The 22,168-nt window shown below is 43.3% G+C and overlaps 2 protein-coding genes across 2 annotated transcripts; both read left to right on the top strand.

Moving 5' to 3' along the window:
• Positions 1 to 3,026: 3,026 nt before the first annotated feature.
• On the top strand, positions 3,027 to 5,685 carry LOC109744964 (peptidyl-tRNA hydrolase, mitochondrial). The gene is made up of 8 exons (XM_020304104.4): positions 3,027 to 3,324; positions 3,715 to 3,799; positions 4,405 to 4,472; positions 4,556 to 4,606; positions 4,684 to 4,757; positions 4,862 to 4,920; positions 5,003 to 5,079; positions 5,285 to 5,685. The coding sequence occupies exons 1-8, from the start codon at positions 3,097 to 3,099 to the stop codon at positions 5,417 to 5,419; spliced, it is 777 nt and encodes a 258-aa protein (XP_020159693.1). The 5' UTR covers positions 3,027 to 3,096; the 3' UTR covers positions 5,420 to 5,685.
• Positions 5,686 to 7,074: 1,389 nt separating this feature from the next.
• LOC109744960 (threonine synthase, chloroplastic) lies at positions 7,075 to 9,125 on the top strand. The gene has a single exon (XM_020304100.3). It carries the CDS (start codon positions 7,090 to 7,092, stop codon positions 8,845 to 8,847), a length of 1,758 nt encoding a protein of 585 aa, XP_020159689.2. The 5' UTR covers positions 7,075 to 7,089; the 3' UTR covers positions 8,848 to 9,125.
• Positions 9,126 to 22,168: the final 13,043 nt, after the last annotated feature.

Raw genomic sequence — 22,168 nt, 5'->3', positions numbered from 1 at the left:
TAAACCCACAATTCATCGGATCTCGACAAACACACCGCAAAAGAAGATTACATCGAATAGATCTCCAAGAGAATCGAGGAGAACTTTGTATTGAGATCCAAAGAGAGAGAAGAAGCCATCTAGCTAATAACTATGGACCCGAAGGTCTGAGGTAAACTACTCACACATCATCATAGAGGCTATGGTGTTGATGTAGAAGCCCTCCGTGATCAATGCCCCCTCCGGCAGGACGCCGGAAAAGGCCCCAAGATGGGATCTCACGGGTACAGAAGGTTGCGGCGGTGGAATTAGGTTTTCGTGGTGCCCCTCGATGGTTTTGGGGTACGTAGGTATATATAGGAGGAAGAAGTAGGTCGGTGGAGCCACGAGGGGCCCACGAGGGTGGAGGGCGCGCCCAGGGGGTAGGCGCGCACCCCCTGCCTCGTGGCCTCCTTGGTGATTTCTTGGCGTCCACTCCAAGTCCTCTGGATCACATTTGTTCCAAAAATCATGCTCCCAAAGGTTTCATTCCGTTTGGACTCCGTTTGATATTCCTTTTCTGCGAAACATTGAAATAGGCAAAAAAAACAGCAATTTGGGTTGGGCCTCTGGTTAATAGGTTAGTCCCAACAATAATATAAAAGTGTATAAATAAGCCCATTGAACATCCAAAACAGAATATATAATAGCATGGAACAACAGAAAATTATAGATACGTTGGAGACGTATCATACCACAGCCGGTGTGGGCAAGGAAATTAGGACCTGGAGGTGGTTTCGGTGATGGTGAGGGGATGTGTTAGAAGATGAGATCCTTGGGAGTGGCAGGGGCTTCCAGGAGAGGATGGCAATAAGGCCGGACTTGTCGCCGGGTTGGGGTCGCAGACCACCACCACCCATATCTCCCTCCACGCTTCTCCGTTTGCTGAAAGCAAAGCAACAGAGAGCAATTGGTTTTCATACGCAAAACCTGATATCTTAGAAAGCAACTTCTTTCAATGATGGAGAAGGTTGAAGAGGGAAGCAGAAACCCATTGGTATCTTTTACAGAACAAATAGGAAGGAAGATGAAGAGGATGGTGGAGAAGATGAATAGAGAGGTGGAAATCAATAGATGGGGATTAATTGAGACGTTAGGGCTGCAATAATCGTATGGATGGTGAAAATGTCCTGGACTAGGGGGTACTCGCCACATCGTCTCCCGACCAGGTGGATCGGGCCGAGGACCCCCATGGTGGTTCACTCATGGGCCACTTCGGGCAGCCCATGCCGTATACAAGGAGGTTTCCACAAGACTTGGCGCACAAGCCGAGGATTCTCCTAAAACCCTAGGCCTCCCCTGTGTTATATAAACCGAGGCCATGCTAGTTAATAGAGTATCTACTATTCATTAGAACAATCTCGTGGTAGATACATGTACTCTGCACCATCCCCCATATGAATACAATCAAAAGCAGGACGTAGGGTATTATCTCTTCGAGAGAGCCCGAACCTAGGTAAAATCATGTGTCCATGTTACCATCGCTCCAAGACGCCTAACTTAGGACCGCTACTACGAGATATATCGGATATAGAACCGACAGATGGGAAAAAGGCTCGCGTGGAGAGGGAAGAAAGAGGACAGCTAGCGATGCAATGGAAATTAACGAAGCGGCTCGGTAGGAAAAAAAATCTTTCGGTGGGAAAAAAGATGACATCAGCAAATGACATGGCATCATCATATCTTAGGAAAAATTGGTAGTGGAAGGTAGCTATTTATTAGCAATAGAGGATTAATGCTATGTGGTGTTTGGCTGCTATGTTGAATTGTAATCATAATGAACATGCACATCTCAGTATGCACATTAACACATTTACAATCTAAAAATGGTAATCAACCCAAAAATAATTGTGCATTTTTTAAATGATCAAGATCAAGAAGATCTATCTAGACACATCATCTTCACACATTCACACATTCAAATATGTAAAATGTAATCATCTAAAATGCAGATAGTAGTGGCGACAAGATCTTTGGCGGACAATTAAAGGTTGAAATTTGGGCTCGCCGAAAACCAAGATCTTTGAAGGTTCATAGCTTGTATTAATCATGGTACGGAAGATAAAAGACTAAGTTGCCATTACAAATGTAGGACCATAAAAATAAAATTTTGTATCGAACGAAGAGGCTTGAACTTGCATGTAGATATTGGTTTGAACTTGTGGCTTCTTTGTTGCCCTGCAAACATCATGGGAAGCATGTAAGCAAACTTACTATAGTAGTTATCCAATTTTAAGCTTCTAACCTTACATTACAAAGCAAAGTATAAGACCTTCTGGGTGCTCTGTTCTTGACTATTACTTTGGAAATCATCGGTTACTGCTAGAAATAAGGAGAAATACATGTGTATATCCAAACCATGTTGGTGTGTTGTTTGAGCGGTGTCAAAATTGTGCAAAGAGTAGTAACAGTACTCTGTCAAGCTTGAACCCAATGCTTCCCAGCAATGTCTTCGCGTATTTGAAAGAAAAGAGAAGAGCAACATAACACTTGACATAGCAAGAACATGTTAGTGACATGAATAAATACAGTTGTAAGACGTGCAGTTTGCTAAACCACTTGGGCTAAGTGTATAGATTTGAAGATCAACGTAACATTGAGGGGTTGTTTGGTTTCTAGCCACACTTTGCTACTTGTTAAGTTAGACAAGTTTTGTCAAGTTAGGTGTTTGTCTGGTTTTAGCCACACCTAAAGCAAAAAATAATTTGTGAAAAACAAACCCCGCATGTCATACACACAAAAAGTGTAGCAAGACTCCCCCGGGCAAGCCAAAGTGTGTCTAGCTATTTGAGCACCGAAGTTAAAGCAAGTGTGACAAACATAGTGTGATAAACTGTGGCAAAATCAGTCACAAACCAAACAAGCCCTGAGTTTTTTTCTTTTCTTTCAGTCAAACGGGCTGTAAGAGTTATATGACCTTCAGCCCAAAGGCCCAAATAGGTGGTGGAGCGGTCCACAAGTCCAGCCCAATACCCAATAGGCGGAGCGGTCAGCTTGTCAAAGGGGAATCCCGTGTACGATTGGGACCCGGGTCAACCAGGACCCGTCCGTTTTATAGGGGAAACCACAACGGCGGCGATGCGGCTACTCTCCGGCGTCCCCGCCTCCCGCCTCACCTCCCCGCGCATCTCCTTCGCCCGCTCGAGCCGTAGAAGCATGGGGGCGAACGGCCCCCCAAGCGGCACCGCCGCCTCGTCATCCTCTTCCTCGGCCACTGCCGGCGCCGGCGGCGGCGCGGCCCAGAAGCCGTGGCTGTTCGTCGGGCTCGGTAACCCCGGCAGGATGTACAAGGGGACTCGCCACAACGTAAGATTCCGGCGATCCAGCTATCTGGATCCCGCTTTGCTTATCTTGAAAGGAACTGTGCGTTTTCAGCTGGTAGCCCCTGTCGACTGTCGAAGTTAATCATGATGCAATTCATAAATCCTACTAGTAGTTGCTGCTAGAAATTACTACAGTTTTCTAAAGCCATTTTAACTATGTCTACAAACGTTGATGTTGCGTGGTTGGAAAGGCTAATTAGGCTTGATGCTAAGCTCTTCACCGGGGTAAAGGTGTTATCTTTTTGGTTGCTTGATACTACAAACTCTTGGCTTTCAGTTAACGGCGTGATTAATGTGATTAGTTGAACTATAGTCTGGATTACAGTATATCACTATTATATGCTGTTGGTAATCATTCTGTTGTTGCATACAGGTTGGGTTTGAGATGATTGATGCTATTGCAGAAGCTGAGGGGATATCTGTCAGCACTAAGCAATTCAAATCGATGGTTGGGAAAGGTAATTTCCACATAAAGCTTATTGATCTACAAAAAGTGCAGCTGTGCGTAGTTATACATCTGAGATATAATTTATAGCTGACCACTGCAACAAGCTAAATGTTGGCCTGCTCACATTATGTCTAGCTCCGTTTTTGAATTATGTTTTCCGGCTGCTTATTTTTACTTCGCTAGTTGTTCACATAAAAAGCAACCAAATAAGGCTTGTTGGTTAAGACTTGGTATTCATCATTCTGTCCCCCTGACGCACTTTCCTGTAAAAAAGCAAAATCAAATGTTCTTGCTGTTTCTATTGAGTATTATCCGACTCCAGGACGTTGTAGTAGTCTAATAGATGGGTGTGAACTGTTAACCCATCATTTGTAGTTGCACTCTGTTTTTGAGAAAAACGATTCCTTCATGACCTTTATGCACTATGCTTATATCTTTGGTTAATGTACTGTAAGAAGTATCTACATGGCAATCTTTGTGTAATCAAGAATTATGTCCTTAGAACGCAAGTTCTTAGTTTTTTTCCGCATGCTTGAATGTTTGTTCTCAGTGGACATGGATAAGTATTTATATTCCTGAAACGGCATTGTTGATCTTATTGCCTTGTATTTATAGGCCTTATTGGTGATGTCCCTGTAATGCTTGCCAAGCCGCAGACTTTTATGAATGCAAGTGGTGAGTCTGTAAGTACAGCAACTCTAATAATGCAGCTTCAGATCACTATTTTCAGCAGGCCCTGTTTACTGAATAGGACTGCCTTATGCAGGTCGGCCAGCTGGTTTCATATTTCAAGATACCACTTAATCAAGTCGTTCTGGTAAATATTGTCTGCTAGCTCACAATACATGTTTTGATGTTCCTAGTTGTTCACAAACTGTTGTTTGATTCTTTTAGATCTACGATGATCTAGACTTACCCTTTGCAAAACTACGTCTACTGCCAAAGGGGGGACATGGTGGGCACAATGGGTATTTATTTAACCTGTTCCCATCCTGCTTTGTTCCGTGGTTCTTTGTTATTTCTTCTTAATCGTTTGCCTTTGTTCTACCTTAACATATGATTAATATTTCAGGATGAGAAGTGTCATCCACCATCTGAAACAAAGCCGTGATTTCCCACGGCTAAGAGTTGGTATGTCAAACGATCGCTTCTTTAACGCCTTTGTCATTGAGGTGACGAATCTGAAAATGCAAATCGCCCAAATGTTGTGCAGGCATTGGACGGCCAACTGGAATGATGGGAGCCATCGGTTTTGTTCTACGTGCATTCAGCAAGGAAGAACAAGAAGTGGTACTTTTACCTGCATATTGCATTGTACATATTTTTGACAAAAATATACCAAACTGAACAATATGCGTGGAAATTTGCTTCTGCGCTGATCCTGTGCTTTTTTTTCTTGTAAGCAAGCACTCAGTGACTAGCTGAAGCACTATGTCGATGTGTACAAACAACCACAGCATCAACTAACTTCTGTCTCCACCCCAATCTTTTGCAGCTTGATTCCACGTTCCTGAGGGGCTTGCAAGCGGTGCGGATAATGTTGCTGGAAGGATTCAACAAGAGTGCGACCTTTGTGAACACTCCAGCTCCACAGCCACCTGAAAACGTTGAAGAGATGAAAATAACCTGACCGTAAACAACGCTGAGATGCACACTGTGAAGTGTAAATTAGTTTGTTCAGGTTAAGAGTCACTCAGGTAGCTGCAGAAACTAGAAAGCACAAAGGACCATTGTCCTTTGAGCATATGTATCCCGAGTTCCAGATTCATTTTGAGCATATGTATCCTGAATTCCAGATTCATTTGTAGAGGCGTCCAATGGAGCGCACACCAGAGCTTGTAACATTGCAGTTGTACGACATTTTCAGTCTCCAACGTGAAGCATTTATTTGTTCTAGTGCCTATATCAGCAGATTTTGTTCCAAGCAGATAACAAATTGAGTTTCTCTATATTTACATGGCTTGATTGCCGCCTTTTTGGCATTTTTAACGACTCTGTAATGAAACTTAAGGTGCATCTGTTGAGGCACAGGTTTATTGTACTTTCTAGAAACGTACTCCCTCCGTTTGGAATTATTTGTATGAATGTATCTAGATGTATTTTAGTTTAGATACATCCATTTTTGTGACAAGTAATTTCGAACGGAGGGAGTATGTGTATGTTTATCCAGTTGATTTCAAAACCTGGGATGTTTTGTCGATAAAAAATGAACATTGGGTTTCTGCATCTGATATTTCTAGGGCTCCTTTGGTTCAGAGGAAAACCATAGGAGTTTTAGAGGATTTGGATCATTGTAATTTCCCCACTATGACGTCGTTTGGTTCGTAAGATTGGAATCCTTAGGAACCTAAGGATTGGATTACGCCATGTTTCGGACGAAATTGGATTCCAATTCTTTGAATTGTTTTTAGTTTTTTCAATCCTGTAGTATAATTCAATAAAACAATGACATTTTTACCTAGTTCTTGCCGACTGCAAATGCTTGATTGATTGCTGCCATATTTCTCAGTAGTTGCTGTCAAGCTGGTCATGAGAATCGACAACTTTCTCTGAATGACTAGTAAGATGCCCGTGCGTTGCACGGAACATCAAAATGCATTGATCAGGGAGTTGTTTATTTGACAAAGTATACGGGGGGTCATCTCATGTGTGACAAATATCGATAGGTTTCTTTGGATATTCATTCTTCTCTAGAGCTCACAAGCATCCGGGTGAATAGTAAATGTAGGCAAGGTAGATAAAAAATATCTTTTGCAAATAAAAGCGTTCAAGTGTTCAACTTGCATCCAAAACTTCATAAAGAAATAACACTTGTTGTGCTTTGCAAAAAATGATCTTTCAAAATTATTTTTTGGGTATCAATTTTGTTTATTTTTTCTAGACCACCATGAATATAACTCGGGGTGACTTGGAAGGGGGCGGAGGAGATGGCGAAGAGGAGGGGGTCGTGGTGGTGGTCAGCAATGCGGCCTGAGAGAAGGCATGAGAGGCATTGGGGGCAGACGGTGCCGAGAGCAGCGACCTCCTTAGATCCTTCTTATTTTTTCCTGAGATGGCTAGATGAGGTGAGAGGGAGAGGTGGCTGAACGTGAGAGGCAGGGGGTTATCTACAAACGTGGAGTGGAGTGTGGGTTTTTTTTGCAAAATTGACATAGTTTGTCACAGATGCGTTGGATGTAGATCAAACGGTTGTAAATGAAGGATGGCAGGCACACCATCATCACCAACTCAGGATTTTATAGGAGTAGAGATCATCAGTTGGATCGGATGTAATCTGATCGAACAGACGGTGCTCGTCAGATGTCGGCCAAATCAGGGCCGTCCATCCATGCAGTTTCTACCGCTTTCCAGTTTCCACCAACCCCCACCCGCTACAGTCTAAAACCCTCGTCCACCTCCACAGTCCACATCCCACCCACTGCTCCCAATCCCCGCATCCCCGCCGCCGCCGCCGCCGCCGCCAGCTCCACCATGGCGGCCACCACCCACGCCACCGCCCCCTCCCCGTCCCTCTCCTCCCTCCTCTCCCGCCCCCGCTCCGCCGCGCCGCAGCTCCGCCTCCGCCCCGCCGCCCACCGCCGCGTCCGCTGCGCCACCGACGCCGCCGTCCCCGCCCCCGCCGCCACCAACAAGCCCCGGCGCGCGGCGGACGAGGACATCCGCGAGGAGGCGGCGCGGCACCGCGCCCCGGCCAACGGCTTCTCCGCCTGGTACGAGCCCTTCCCCCCAGGCCCCGCCGGCGCCGGGTCCACGGACGAGCGCTACTCCCTGGACGAGATCGTGTACCGCTCCAGCTCCGGCGGCCTCCTCGACGTGCGCCACGACATGGCCGCCCTGGCGCGCCACCCGGGGTCCTACTGGCGGGACCTCTTCGACTCCCGCGTCGGCCGCACCGTCTGGCCCTACGGCTCCGGCGTCTGGTCCAAGAAGGAGTTCGTGCTCCCCGGGATCGACCCGGACCACATCGTCTCCCTCTTCGAGGGCAACTCCAACCTCTTCTGGGCCGAGCGCCTCGGCCGCGACCACCTCGCCGGCATGAAGGACCTCTGGGTCAAGCACTGCGGCATCTCCCACACGGGTTCCTTCAAGGACCTCGGCATGACCGTGCTCGTCAGCCAGGTCAACCGCCTCCGCCGCGCCCCGCTCTCCCGCCCCATCGCCGGCGTCGGATGCGCCTCCACGGGGGACACCTCCGCCGCGCTCTCCGCATACTGCGCCGCCGCCGGGATCCCCGCTATCGTGTTCCTCCCGGCCAACCGCATCTCGCTCGAGCAGCTCATCCAGCCCATCGCCAACGGCGCCACCGTGCTCTCCCTCGACACCGACTTCGACGGCTGTATGCGGCTCATCAGGGAGGTGACCGCCGAGCTGCCAATTTACCTTGCCAATTCGCTCAATTCGCTCAGGCTGGAGGGGCAGAAGACGGCAGCCATTGAGATACTGCAGCAGTTCGACTGGGAGGTGCCAGATTGGGTCATTGTTCCGGGAGGCAATCTTGGAAACATATATGCTTTCTACAAGGGATTCGAGATGTGCCGTGTACTTGGCCTCGTTGATCGTCTGCCACGGCTTGTCTGTGCGCAGGCCGCCAATGCCAACCCGCTGTACCGCTACTACAAGTCAGGATGGACCCAATTCCAGCCACAAGTGGCCGAGCCTACATTTGCGTCGGCGATTCAGATCGGTGACCCTGTATCGGTCGACCGTGCGGTGGTTGCACTCAAGGCAACAAATGGCATCGTCGCAGAAGCCACAGAGGAGGAGCTCATGAACGCAATGTCCCTCGCTGACCGCACCGGCATGTTTGCCTGCCCGCACACCGGGGTCGCTCTCGCGGCGCTCTTCAAGCTTCGGGAAGAGGGCACCATCGGGGCAAACGACCGCACGGTGGTCGTCAGCACGGCGCACGGCCTCAAGTTCTCCCAGTCCAAGATCGACTACCATGATCAGAAGATTGAGGACATGGCCTGCAAGTACGCCAACCCACCGGTCAGCGTGAAGGCCGACTTCGGCGCCGTCATGGACGTCCTCAAGAAGAGGCTCAAGGGTAAGCTTTGAGCATGCCCTCCTGCTGCTGCTGCTGACCCCTCCGATTGGCTACTGCGATTCGATTGTCTTGTGCATCTGATTCAAATGTGATTGGTTTGCTGTGTGGAGCATTCAAACCCTTGATTTGAAATCTTGTAGGTGAGTGAGACTCTTGTAGGCGTGTCGGCGGGGAATGGTTAGGGGGTGGGGTTGATTATCTCTTGTACCGTGTTGTGTTCTATGGATAATAAACGGTTGTGTTGTGTTGCTGTTCATTGAATAATCAATCATTCAGTCTGTTTGCTCCATGTTGCACTGGCTTGCTGGAAATGTTCGCTGCTCTATGGATTGTCACTAGTATTTAAAGTTTCTTTCTTCTGAAGTTGTATTTGAGTGACGACTGACAAGATGAGGTTGGATTCAGGTGCTATACGATGCCTACTCCGGCCTTCCAGTTTACATGAGTCTAGTCGAGACTTTTTGCTTCTTCATTTTAGTTTGGTTTTTCGACAACGGGTGGCACCCTTGCATTCGTTTATAGTGTTTTCATTACAAACAATGGGCCTGTCCTGAAGGTTCCTCACGGTACCAGCACGACCCAACATCATATTCTGCAGATTTTGCAAGAACATGAGATGCCTCATTGCTACAACATTTTACATGAATAAAATTACTAGATAAAAACATCGAGGCATTATTCTTGACATCTTGGACCTGAGGCGCCTATAGATGATCTGTCAAACCCACTTTGCACCTTATTTATCCCAGATAGGCGGGTGGTCTGAACTGGGAAAATATCAGGTGCTTCCTTCGAACTACCTCTGAAAACTCTGAACTACTACATGTGTCTTATGAAAACCTGAACTCCTGCCAAAAGGCGAGAGCCTGACGCGATGCAAGGGCTTCAGCCACTTCTGGGATTTCAACATGGTGAACGGCAGCCTCATTCGCCGCCTGCACTGATCCATGAACAACGGCGCCTAGACCAGCTTGTTCAGAGTGGGCCAAAGTCGACGCATCAACATTTATCTGCGACATATCTTCCTGTGGCGGAGACCATTTTCGTTTTGATGATGAGGTATTGAGGTCATGTCAGGCTTTGATTTTACCCACAGTACGGAAGGGGTGAAGCTTCAGCTCGCCATTACCGGAGCTGTTCCTGTTTCCCCAAATACCGCGTCGTATGGTTGTTGCTAGGGCCATATTATAGCATGGAAATCTGAAGCTTCGCCGGTTAAGAATTTCAGCCCAATATCCATGGCCTCATATCAACAAACCTTGTTAGCTTCAGGCAAATACCATATGCATATTTATTTATTTCCATCCATAGCTCTTGGACATATTGGCAATGTAAAAAAGAAAAGCAACGATCCACATCTTCCTTACAATTACAATAACAGCCGTACCTTGTGGGAACTGATCTCAGTTGGAGTTGAGAACCTTGCGGGCAGACAATTATGGGCCAGCCTCCAAAGCACCACCTTCATCATAGTCTTCAGGTGGGACGAGATACCCTTCCCTGAGGAACAACGTTCAGACCGGAAAGAAAAAAGTGTCTTCAGGCCAGCTTGTAAGCCTGATAAAATCCCAAGCTTTCCTGTAAGTTTAGATGGTAGCAGTCACCTCCCCTCTTGGCCTCTTTCTCCTCTGTAGTTTAGAAGCTGGCGTCTAGGGGTCCGTGGCCTAGTTTTTTATTTTTATTTTGATATGAGGCAAAAGATTTGCCTCAGGCGGCATTACGTTACTCCAGTGCCTGCTCCCGCAATGCTCCAAAGATAGGTCTCCTCTTTAATCCTAGCAACAATGACTCCCACCGAAACGGCATTATTACGGAAGATCCGTGCATTCCTCTCTTTCCACAACCCCCCAAGAGATAAGCAACATCAAGGAAGCAAGTGGCCCTCGCGATTGGGTCTTCTTGGTAGCATTGTGGCTCCACCTATCTTTAGCGGAAGCCGCGTCACCCTGGTCGAAGGATGCACTTCATGGTGACCAAGGATCTTTGATCATGTGCCAAAGTCTGAATGGGTGGACCTGCTTGCACGGGGAACAAAGGTTACAGTTTGGCCACCCACGAGGCCACGATGATGAAGCTTGTCTACCGTCCAATCCTATTTGTTGATTGCCATCCATGCAAAGAACTTGTATTTAGAAGGTGCCCAAATCTTCCAAACAGTCGGGATCATGGCCCTGTCAGCCCGGCCAAAGAATTGTGCCTTGTATGCCGACGCCGCCGAGTAGTGTCCGCCAGTAGTGAACTTCCAAGTGATAGTGTCGGGCTTGTCAATATTAAGGTGGACATGGGAGAGCCTCTCCCAAAGGTTGACAAACTCAAAGATGTGTTCGACGGGGATGCCTTGAAGAATGTCCACCTGGGAAGTCCAGTAGTTGTCGTGTAAAGCCATTTGAACCAAGCAATTTTCTTCTTCGACAAATCATAGATTTTTGGAGCCACATCATTGGGCCTAATCCCCTTGAGCAAAGGTGACTCCCAGTACTTGGCACACATGCCATACCCAACTTGGACCTTGGTAGTCGCGACAAAGATATCTCGGCCATTGGCATCACAAGGGGTTCCCAAGCCAAACCATGGCTTGTACGGGTGAAGCCACTCAGCCCACAAGCACCGGAGGCGAAGGGGAATGGAAAACTTGTCAAGATTTAGGATTCCAAGGCCTCCATGTAGGTTGGACTTGCACACTTGCTTCCAATTTAGCTTGCATATTCCACCTATGACCTTATCACAACCTGCCCAAAGGAAAGCACGTCTGAGCGCATCGATCTTGTTCTTGACCACCATCGGTAAATCTAACACTGTCATGTAGTAGATAGCAATCGCCATGAGGATCGACTTGACCAAGATCGCATGACCCGCTGAGGCAATATGCCTTCCCACCCAAGGAGTGAACTGACTATTGTCCTCAAGGGGCTTGTAGTGAACTCTCTTCAACCTCTTGACAAAGGCAAACCAAGGTATATTCGTCGGAAAGGAGGAATACTTGGCCGGTCAGGACTGGAAGATGTCCGGAAGATCAACATTTTCGGAACGGATTGGGGCAACAAAACTTTTGGAACAATTTGAAGAACTGGACGTCCTCCTTAATGGGTGCAAGAGAAACAACGACGTCGTCCGTGTAAAGCGAACTATGGATACGCATAGCATTTCCACCAAGGGGATGAAGGTTTCTCTGAGCCGTGGCCTTCACCTGAATGTGAGGATGAATAGCAGGGGGTAGATGCTTCCATGCCTCAACCCATAACCAAGCTTGGTGGAATCGTCAGGCACGCCATTGAGCAGAATGCGCGACGAAGCCGAGGGCAGCAGTGTCGAAACCCAACCTATGAAGTGAAGTGGGAAACCAAGGTGTCAAGGCAGTTCGAGGAGGAAGGACCACCGAACCGAGTCGAAGGCTTTTTTTAATATCAAGTTTGAAGAGACGCTAGGATTTCCCAATTGTAGAAGCGTCTCGCGAGATTACGCACATACATGAAGTTGTCGTGGATGCATCTTTTTTTAATGAATGCACGTTGGGCGTATGAGAAGAGCTCATTCATGTGCGGGGTAAGTCGGTTGGACATCATTTTAGCAATTAGCTTAGCGACGACATGGATAAGATTGATGGGGCGGAAGTCGGCAATGTCCTCGCCATTCTTTAGAATGAGAGCAATGTTGACGGAGTTCAATCAATGAAAGTGAGTAGCACGAAGATCAAAGAAATGATTGATGGGAACATAATGTCCGACTTGATAATATCCCAACGGGCCTTGGGAAAGGCACCCAGGAATCCATCGGAGCCGATGGAAAATGCATTATGCTTCTCTCCCTTGGCGAATGATATGTATCACTTATTGCGATACATATCATCGCGATCGCCCACAAGAGTTCAAATTTGGGCCGACCATTAGGGGCACACAAGCGAGCGGTTGCGGGAAGAAAACGAGTAGTTTTCTGAACATCTGGAACCTTCTCATCCGATTTTGGAAAGCTTTCGGAACCTTTTTCCTGGGGTTTTCCTAGGAGGTTTTTTGATTTTTGTCTTCCTTTTTTTTCGTTTTTCTTTCTTTCCTTTAGTTTTCATTTTTATTGTTCATTTTTCATTTTCCTTTTTTTATTCGTGGACATCTTTTTGAATTTGACATTTTTCGACAGCATGAACTGTTTCTGAGTTAGCGAGCATTGTTTTGAATTTGAGAAACATTTTTTGAGTTTGTGAAAACAATAATTCATTAATAGTGGCATTTTTTTATTTAGTGAATATTTTAAAAAAATTGAACATTTTAAAATTCATTTATTTGTTAAATTTGTGAAGTTTCTAAATTGAAGAATTTTTCAAAAGGCTGAACAATTTTTTCATTTGTGATTTTTTTAACAATACATTTTTCAGATTCGTGGACATTATTCATATTCATGATCAATTTTATGAATTCTTTAACATTTTCAAATTCCTGAGCATTTTTAGATTTTTGATTATTTTTCGAATTAATGATTTTTTTTAAATCCGTGAACATTTTTTCACACTGTGACCATTTTTCTAATTCACAAAGTTTTATTTTAAATCCATACAACTTTTTCTGAGTCATGACCTTTTTTTATGAAAGCAAAAAATCCCACAGATCATACCTATCCAGAATAAAGAAAAGCATGTTGATTTTATAGAAAAATTAGGAGGAACCAAGAATCAGAGTCTTATGGGCAAGGATGGTATTGCTAATACTACGGTACGCTACAGAACAACGTAGGGGTCAGAGCTAGTGTGCCGGTGCACCCTACTCCAGCAAAACCTGAGCGATCGGCACGGGGACGATGCAAGGGCTAATTCTCGCTTTAAGCGAGATGGAAAGCAGTTCTCGCGTAAACGCTACAGTGCCAGGCCGGCCCGTTATACCCGCGCAATCTTTAAAAAAGACAAAAGGAAATAAGGGAACCCAAGAATCGGGTGTTGCGCAGGGCTCTAGCCACCAAGCTCAAGTCGAGTTCGTGTTAGAGTAGCTGGACGCATCGTACTTGAGGCATAACGAGCTGGTTTTCGTTTTTTTTCTTTCTCCGATTTCTTCTATGTTATTCGGTTTTCTTCTTCTTTTGGCTTTTTATTTATTTTTCTTTTCTACTGCTTCATTTTTATTCTTTTTTCATTTCGTTTTCTTCAGTTTTCAATGCTTTTTGGTTTTCTTTTGTTTCTTTTCTTTTTTCCTTGTCCGTTTTTTATTTTTTTATTTTTGTATTCTTTTTACATTTTTTTTTTAATTTTTTCATTTCTTTCTTCAGTTTTTTCTAATTTCTGTATTTCTTTCGTTTCTTTTGTTTGTTCTTCGGTTTTCATTTTTTTTGTTTTTCATTGTACATTCTCATATACATGATCAACAATTTTTCAAATAATTGTTCAATATTTTTTAAATCCTTGTTTAACATTTTCATATACATGTTCATCATTTTTTCAAATACTTGTGTAACATTTTTCAAATACTTGCTCAATATTTTTTTATACATGATGAACATATTTTAAATACTTGTTCAATATTTTTAAAATACGTATTCAACATTTTTCAAATGTTTTTCTTGTAATATTTATAATATTTTAAAGTATAAAGAAATTACAAAAATAATATGATGGCCTTCACCAGTGTTGTATCTATTCTAAAAAAAACTATTTTTCTCTAAAAAAAAGAGTTCTGTATCTCGAGAAGGCTATATATCACTTACTTCGGTATATAAGCCCCACTTACCTCTGGCATTGTTAGCGGCATGGGAACGGGGTCCCCTCAGCCTACGGAGAGCGTGCTGCTCTGACGGTCTGTCCGTCGGACGGGATGTACGTAGCGACCAAGGGAAAGATATGCCCCCACCCACGGGATATGTCGTCAAAATTTGTTCTCTTTGTAAAACAAATATGCTTTGTGTTTTTTTAAACTGCCCCCCCCCCCCCCCCCAATGCTAGTGAAGAAAGTATCCAGCTCCTAGAGGTAATGGCTTGGCACGCTCGCTCGATTCCGTGCGGGTGATCGACAATTTGACGCAACTACTAGGTTTGGCTTAGTTTTTCTTTTGGGGTGGGGGGAGGTAGGTCTAGGTTTTTTTTTTTTAGGGAAGGGAGGTCTAGGCTAGTGCCAGACCATTGCTACCGTCACCTCTAGTGATGGACGAACCGGGCCTGCTCATTGAGTGCGATGTGAGCGGTTTTGTGAAGTTTCTAAGGATTGTTGTGGAACTTATTGTCTGGATCCTGTAATGTATACATGAACGTGGTATAAATACCAGATGAACTTTGTTCAGGCACATCGTGATAATAAACACAGATTGTTATTTTATATACAATGAACATTTCATAAGTAGATAATGAACACTTTCTAACATATAACTTACATACATGATAAACATTTTTTAAGACACGATGATTTTTTTAACACAAACATGAAACAAATGTTTCTTTCTTGTTTTTCTTTTCCAGCCTTTTTTTCGACAGATTTTTTGTTTATTTTTCCTGCTTTTTATTTCTGTTTTTTTTATTTCAAAACACTTTTTGAAAAATGCATGTTTTTTGTAAAATGTTTGAACGCTATTTAAAAATTACACAACCAATATTTAAACATGTGATTTTATTAAAAAATTAAATAAACATATGTAGGAATATGTGATAATTTATGATATGAACATTTTAAAGATGTCTGATTTTTATCATTACATATTTTTTAAACGCACGTTGTTTTTTAAAGTACATGAACATTTTTGGAAAATATATGAATATTGTTTAAAATGGTTGAACAAGATTACTACAAAACAATTTTTGTAAATTTATCAATAATTTTAAAAATACTTAAACCTTTTTTAATATGCGACAAAGATTCTTTAGAAAACTTGATCATTTGTTTCAAATACTCAATTTTGTAATATTTGATCGATGTAGATTTATTACATATGCGATGATTAATTTTTTTTACTGACATGATGACATTTTTCATAAATGATCATTTTATATTTTCGAAGTATGTACTGAACAAATGTGTAATATAACATGAAAACTCTAAATACGTGATGGAAATTTTTGTACATGTTCATTTTTTAGTAAAATAAAATATATTTGAAATATAAATGACATAATATGTCTAAATAAAAAAAGGTTTAATACAACATAGAGAGAATCTACACTACTTACGTACACATTTGTGTGCTGATTGGTTCTTTTTTTCCACGGCATACTGAATTAAGCAGCCACGCTTAACCATGTGATTGCTGCGCCGGCCCCTGTGAGCGACGTGACTATACAATTCGCTATAAGCGATGTACGCACGCCTTACGGAGCATCTATCTCTCGCTCGTAGTGTGCCACACTAGCTAAATGTGCCAGGCCCAGCCAGCTAGAAGCGTCCCTTTCGAAAGCGAACATGTGTAGCGATCACGCATCTTCCCGAAATCACTAATTAAGGAGGGAGTACTCGTTGCAAAGAACACTCCACTTTTCCAGATTGCGACAAATGGTGCACATGTAACGCGCCACTTGTCGCAACCTGGGAGTTTTCTCTTTTTCGTAGATCCGTTTATTCAAAACGTTTTATCTCTTAAACCGTGCGTCCAAATCTCGAACCGTTTTCATCATTGGATTCCTCGCGTCGAGATCTTCAAAACTAGATACCATCTTGATAGGTTTTGACGAACTTTTTTTTCACGAAAAAAACTGGACGAAAAAACCGAGTGAAAAAACCGAACCGGGAGCACGGTTTTTTCCCTTTCCGGAAGAGGCACGGCCGTGACTCTCGCGAAAGCACAACCGTGCCTCTCGTGGAAACAAAACCGTGACTCTCGTGGAAGGAAAAAAAACAGAAAACACGTTTTTTTTCCGTTTCCGAGAGGCACGGCCGTGACTCTCGCGAAAAGCACAACCACGCCTCCCGCGAAAGCAAAACTGTGACTCTCCCGAAAGAAAAAAAACCAGAAAACACGTATTTTTTTCCCTTTCCGAGAGGCACAGTGGTTACTCTCGCGAAAGCAGAACCGTGCCTCTCGCGGAAGCAAAATCGTAACTCTCGTGAAAGAAAAAAAATAAAAAACGCGTTTTGTTTTTCCCTTTCCGAGAGGCACGGCTGTGACTCTCGCGAAAGCACAACCGTGCCTCTCGCGGAAGCAAAACCGTGACTCTCGCGAAAGAAAAAAAACAGAAAACGTGTTTTTTTCGTTTCCGAAAGGCACGGCCGTGACTCTAGCTAAAGCACAACCGTGCCTCTCGCGGAAAAAAACCGTGACTTTCGCGAAAAAAACATGTTTTTTTCACGCAAATTTTTTTCCCGAAATTATTTTTGAACGAAAAGCTAAGGAAGACCGGGCGAAAACCAAAACGCCGAAAAAACCGGAAAAAACCCGTTTAAAAAGCCGAAAACGCGTGCGGAAAAATAAAAAAACAAAATCCGGAGGAAGCGTCCAGAGCGCGACACGTGGCGAATGGCTGAGAGCGCGCCAAGTGCCGCTGATCGTTGCGAGGCTCCCGAAGGAGCGCTCGTTAACTAGTTGCTCCCGCATCTTCCATGGGATAGTATCTGGTACACCAAGGTAATTGGTGCTACTGGTGCACCGGATCCTGTTGCACATTGAAAAATGTTCGAAAAATCTGGAAAAATTTAATGCGTTGACACACTATCAATGTATGTTGTCACAAAAACTCAAATCAAAATTTTGAAAAATTATTTAAGATACAAAAATGATAAATTTGACATCAATGTGCTAATGGGCCAAACTGAAACCCAACTTGTGTTATGTACTATTCAGTGTCAAATTGTCATTTTTGTATCACGGGCAATGTTTTGAATTTTGATTTCAATTTTTACGATAACATACTTTGATGTTGTGTGAATGCACTAAATTGTTTTTTGGATTTTTTTGAATATTTTTTAATCTACAACGGGGGACCGGTGCACCAGTAGCACCAATTGCCCCGGTGCACCGAATACATCCCCCATCTTCCATAGGTCACTGACGTACGTTTTTTCTTCATATGTTTGGTTTTTTGACATTTATTCATATTACTGAAAACATTTTACGCTCATACATTCCTACACTTACTCAAAAAAAAAACCGTGAACTTGGAAGTGTAAATATTTTGTAGGATAATCGTTAAAAATGCTTACAGCATTCAAAAAAAAAATGGTGACATTTCAAAATTGTTCATGCGTTTCTAAAAGCATGTACATGCCATTTTCAACCAATGTTCATACATTGTAAAAAAAATGTTTCTGTAATCCAAATAAACATTTAGTACCATTCAAAATAATGTTCATTACATTTATCCTACTCTATAAGGAACATCTAGAATGTGGAGAGCTTTTGTTTCATTCAAATAGAATAGCTGACATAAATGTGAAGGAGTGAGGCTTTCCATAAAGGAGCCAAATGAAATAAAAATTTCATCAGCAGAATTTGTTGAATAACTCGGTTAATCATCTAGTTACGTATTTACATATGGCGATGAAGAATAAAAGTATCGCTATATTTTTTTTTTCTGATTTTTGACTCGATAAAGTACTATTCAATTAACAGGGGCACACTTGAGGTGCAAGCTGTTTCTTGTTGTGCCAGAGGAGTAGGCAAAAGTGTTATGAGTTTCAGAAATATATTCATGACTTTTTTTAAATGTTTACACAACAAAAAGAATTCACATAGTTTAAAAAATGTTTTTACCATTCAAAAAAATGTTTCAATGTGTATTTGAACTTTTTGAACAGATATTTAAAAAGTTCAAAACATGTATTTGAAAAAGATATTAATCATGTAAAATGTTAGACGCATATAAAAATTATTTTGGCTGTACACCAAAAATGTACAATGTGTATGGATAAAAATAGTCATCAAAACATATGTTTGAAAAAATTCTTAAACATCTGTTGAAAAATGTGAAACTTGTATAAAAGAAATATTCCTGATGTAGAAAAAAAAATATACAGTGCGTAATATGAAGACATGTGTTAAGAATAAAAAATAAAAATAAATAATTCAGAAAACCGGTGAAAAGTGAAAATCGATGAAAAAGTAAAAAATGGATAAGGAAAATGCAAAAACCGATGAAACAATAGAAAACCGCTGCAAAAAAGTTAAACCATCTAACAAAACCACAGGAAAAAACTCGTGCGCAGCTATAGTATTGGGCCGGGCAAAATACCGTCGCCCCATACGGTTTTTACTTAAAAAAAAACTTGTCACCACCCCTAAAAAAATTTGTCATCATGTTTTTCTTTTATTGCGAAAAGATCAGATCTATTATATAGATTCATCGTAACTACTACAAAACACTTCACACATAATAAAATTTCAGCAGATAGAAACTTGTTACCGCGTGTAAAAGTCAAGGAAGTGGATCGAGTTGATCGGTTTGACCACCTGGGATAAAAGGGGAGAGCGTACCTATCTATGGGTGGTTCATATCACAGATTAAACTGGGGGGAACACGGCATGGTGATTGCAACTTGGCAACTTTGAATTACCGCGTACGCGTGGAGTATCAGTATGACCACGGCGATATCGACAACGAAGCCGGTGACTGAGCGAAGTTACGACGCCAGTTCGCCGGACAATCTGTCGGTGTTTGGCCCCGCGCCTCCGCCTCTGCTCTGCTGTACACCACGACTGGCCAGAAGAATGAGCTTGCGATTCCGTTTTGAGTGAAAAGTAAAGAACGAAAGAGTTTGAATGAAAGATGATCCATCGATCTTTATTGATGATAGAAGTGGGGTATTTATACCCAGACGGAAGTACACATGGTGCTTGGCGGTCAAGTAAATACATAGTTACTTGAGAGCCAAGGAATTACATAGTTGCCTTGAGAACCAAGGAAGTACATGATTGCTTGAGAACCAAGCAACCTATCTAACAATTAACTTAATTAATAAGCAACTATTCTATTCTTAACACTCCCCCTTGTACAACGCCTCTTCTTTGGTACATCCATCATCTTGACAAAATCTTTGAATAATCTTGAATGTCTCCTCCAAAAACCCTGTGGGAAAAATATGAGGAGAATAGTGCAGATATGTTGCTAAAACTCCTTTAAACCCAGTGGAAAAAAAATAATAAGGAGAAATGATGCAACATATAATGATTATTGTCTCTTGATAACTCATATGAGAAAAACCTTTGAAGAAGGAGAAAAATCATTGATGAGTTTAGAGAACAATTAATATGTCTTGAGTCCTTTCTTTAAAAATACCGATAGGAAAAATAGAAAGTATGACGTATTATCTTTGATAACATATTGCCTCATTAAAAACCATTATGAGAAACTTTGATAGAAAACTCATAAGGGAAAAGAGCGATATGATATGCCATTCAAAACTCCTTTAAAACCCAGTGGGAAAATATAAGGAGAAAGTGTATGACATATATGGGCACTTGTGTTTATATTGTCTCGTTAAAAACCTTTTATGAGAAACCATTAGGGAAAAACTCATGAAGGGAAAAAGAGTACAACATATGCAATCTTACAATTGTTAACAGGTTATAGTTTTGGAGATTACTCCCCCTGAAGTTTGCAAATCTGGAGGATGTGTCATACCAATTCCATTGACATGACCATGGCATTGTGAATAATCTGTAGGATTTTCACAATATTTTGTTTGCAAATTGTTTCCTCACTTTCTGTAATTCGTAAGGATAAGTGATTTCAAGCAATGTGCTTTATGATATTGCTCTTCATATAACCTGTAGGTATTGAGTAACACAAGTGGTAGAATCTTGATAAAATCAAGTTATGTGATTCTGATGAATTTCAACCACATGATTTCGAGTGTGGTTAATCATTCTACCGAGCCATGCATATTTTGCAATGCTTTTAAAGAATGATAAGTGGAAATAGTTGTTAAAGTATATTTAGATGACTTTCATGAGAAGACTATTATAGTGAATTCAGTCATTGATATGGCATTGTTGGGATCAAATAAGGAGCCAATATCATTACATCATATTATGTGTTGGAAATATGCCCTAGAGGCAATAATAAATGGTTATTATTATATTTCTTTGTTCATGATAATTGTCTATTGTTCATGCTATAATTGTATTGTCCGGAAATCGTAATACACGTGTGAATACATAGACCACAACGTGTCCCTAGTAAGCCTCTAGTTGACTAGCTCGTTGATCAACAGATAGTCATGGTTTCCTGACTATGGACATTGGATGTCATTGATAACGGGGTCACATCATTAGGAGAATGTTGTGATGGACAAGACCCAATCCTAAGCATGGCATAAAAGATCGTGTAGTTTCGTTTGCTAGAGCTTTTCCAATGTCAAGTATCTTTTCCTTAGACCATGAGATCGTGCAACTCCCAGATACCGTAGGAGTGCTTTGGGTGTGCCAAAAGTCACAACATAACTGGGTGACTATAAAGGTGCACTACGGGTATCTCCGAAAGTGTCTGTTGGGTTGGCACGGATCGAGACTAGGATTTGTCACTCCGTGTGACGGAGAGGTATCTCTGGGCCCACTCGGTAATGCATCATCATAATGAGCTCTATGTGACTAAGGCGTTAGTCACGGGATCATGCATTGCGGTACGAGTAAAGAGACTTGCCGGTAACGAGATTGAACAAGGTATTGGGATACCGACGATCGAATCTCGGGCAAGTAACATACCGATTGACAAAGGGAATTGCATACGGGATTGATTGAATCCTCGACATCGTGGTTCATCCGATGAGATCGTCGTGGAACATGTGGGAGCCAACATGGGTATCCAGATCCCGCTGTTGGTTATTAACCGGAGAGGCGTCTCGGTCATGTCTGCATGTCTCCCGAACCCGTAGGGTCTACACACTTAAGGTTCGGTGACGCTAGGGTTGTAGAGATATGTGTATGCGGAAACCCGAAAGTTGTTCGGAGTCCCGAATGAGATCCCGGACGTCACGAGGAGTTCCGGAATGGTCCGGAGGTGAAGAATTATATATAGGAAGTCAAGTTTCGGCCACCGGGAAAGTTTTGGGGGTTACCGGTATTGTACCGGGACCACCGGAAGGGTCCCGGGGGTCCATCGGGTGGGGCCACCTATCCCGGAGGGCCCCGTGGGCTGAAGTGGGAAGGGAACCAGCCCCTAGTGGGCTGGGCGCCCCCCATGGGCCTTCCCCCTGCGCCTAGGGTTGGAAACCCTAGGGTGGGGGGGGGGGCGCCCCACTTGCCTTGGGGGGCAAGCCACCCCCTTGGCCGCCCCCCCCCTCCAGATGGATCTTGGCCGGCGGCCCCCCCTCCCAGGGGGCCTATATAAAAGGGTGGGGGGGGGAGGGAGGGCAGCAACATTACAGCCTTGGGCGCCTCCCTCCTCCCCTGCTACACCTCTCCCTCTCACAGACGCTCGGCGAAGCCCTGCCGAGATCCCGC

Source organism: Aegilops tauschii, chromosome 1 (assembly GCF_002575655.3).
Source record: "Aegilops tauschii subsp. strangulata cultivar AL8/78 chromosome 1, Aet v6.0, whole genome shotgun sequence".
Classification (NCBI taxonomy): Eukaryota; Viridiplantae; Streptophyta; class Magnoliopsida; order Poales; family Poaceae; genus Aegilops; species Aegilops tauschii.
Note: the sequence above shows the minus strand (reverse complement) of the source record. Positions and strands in the feature narration are given on the sequence as shown.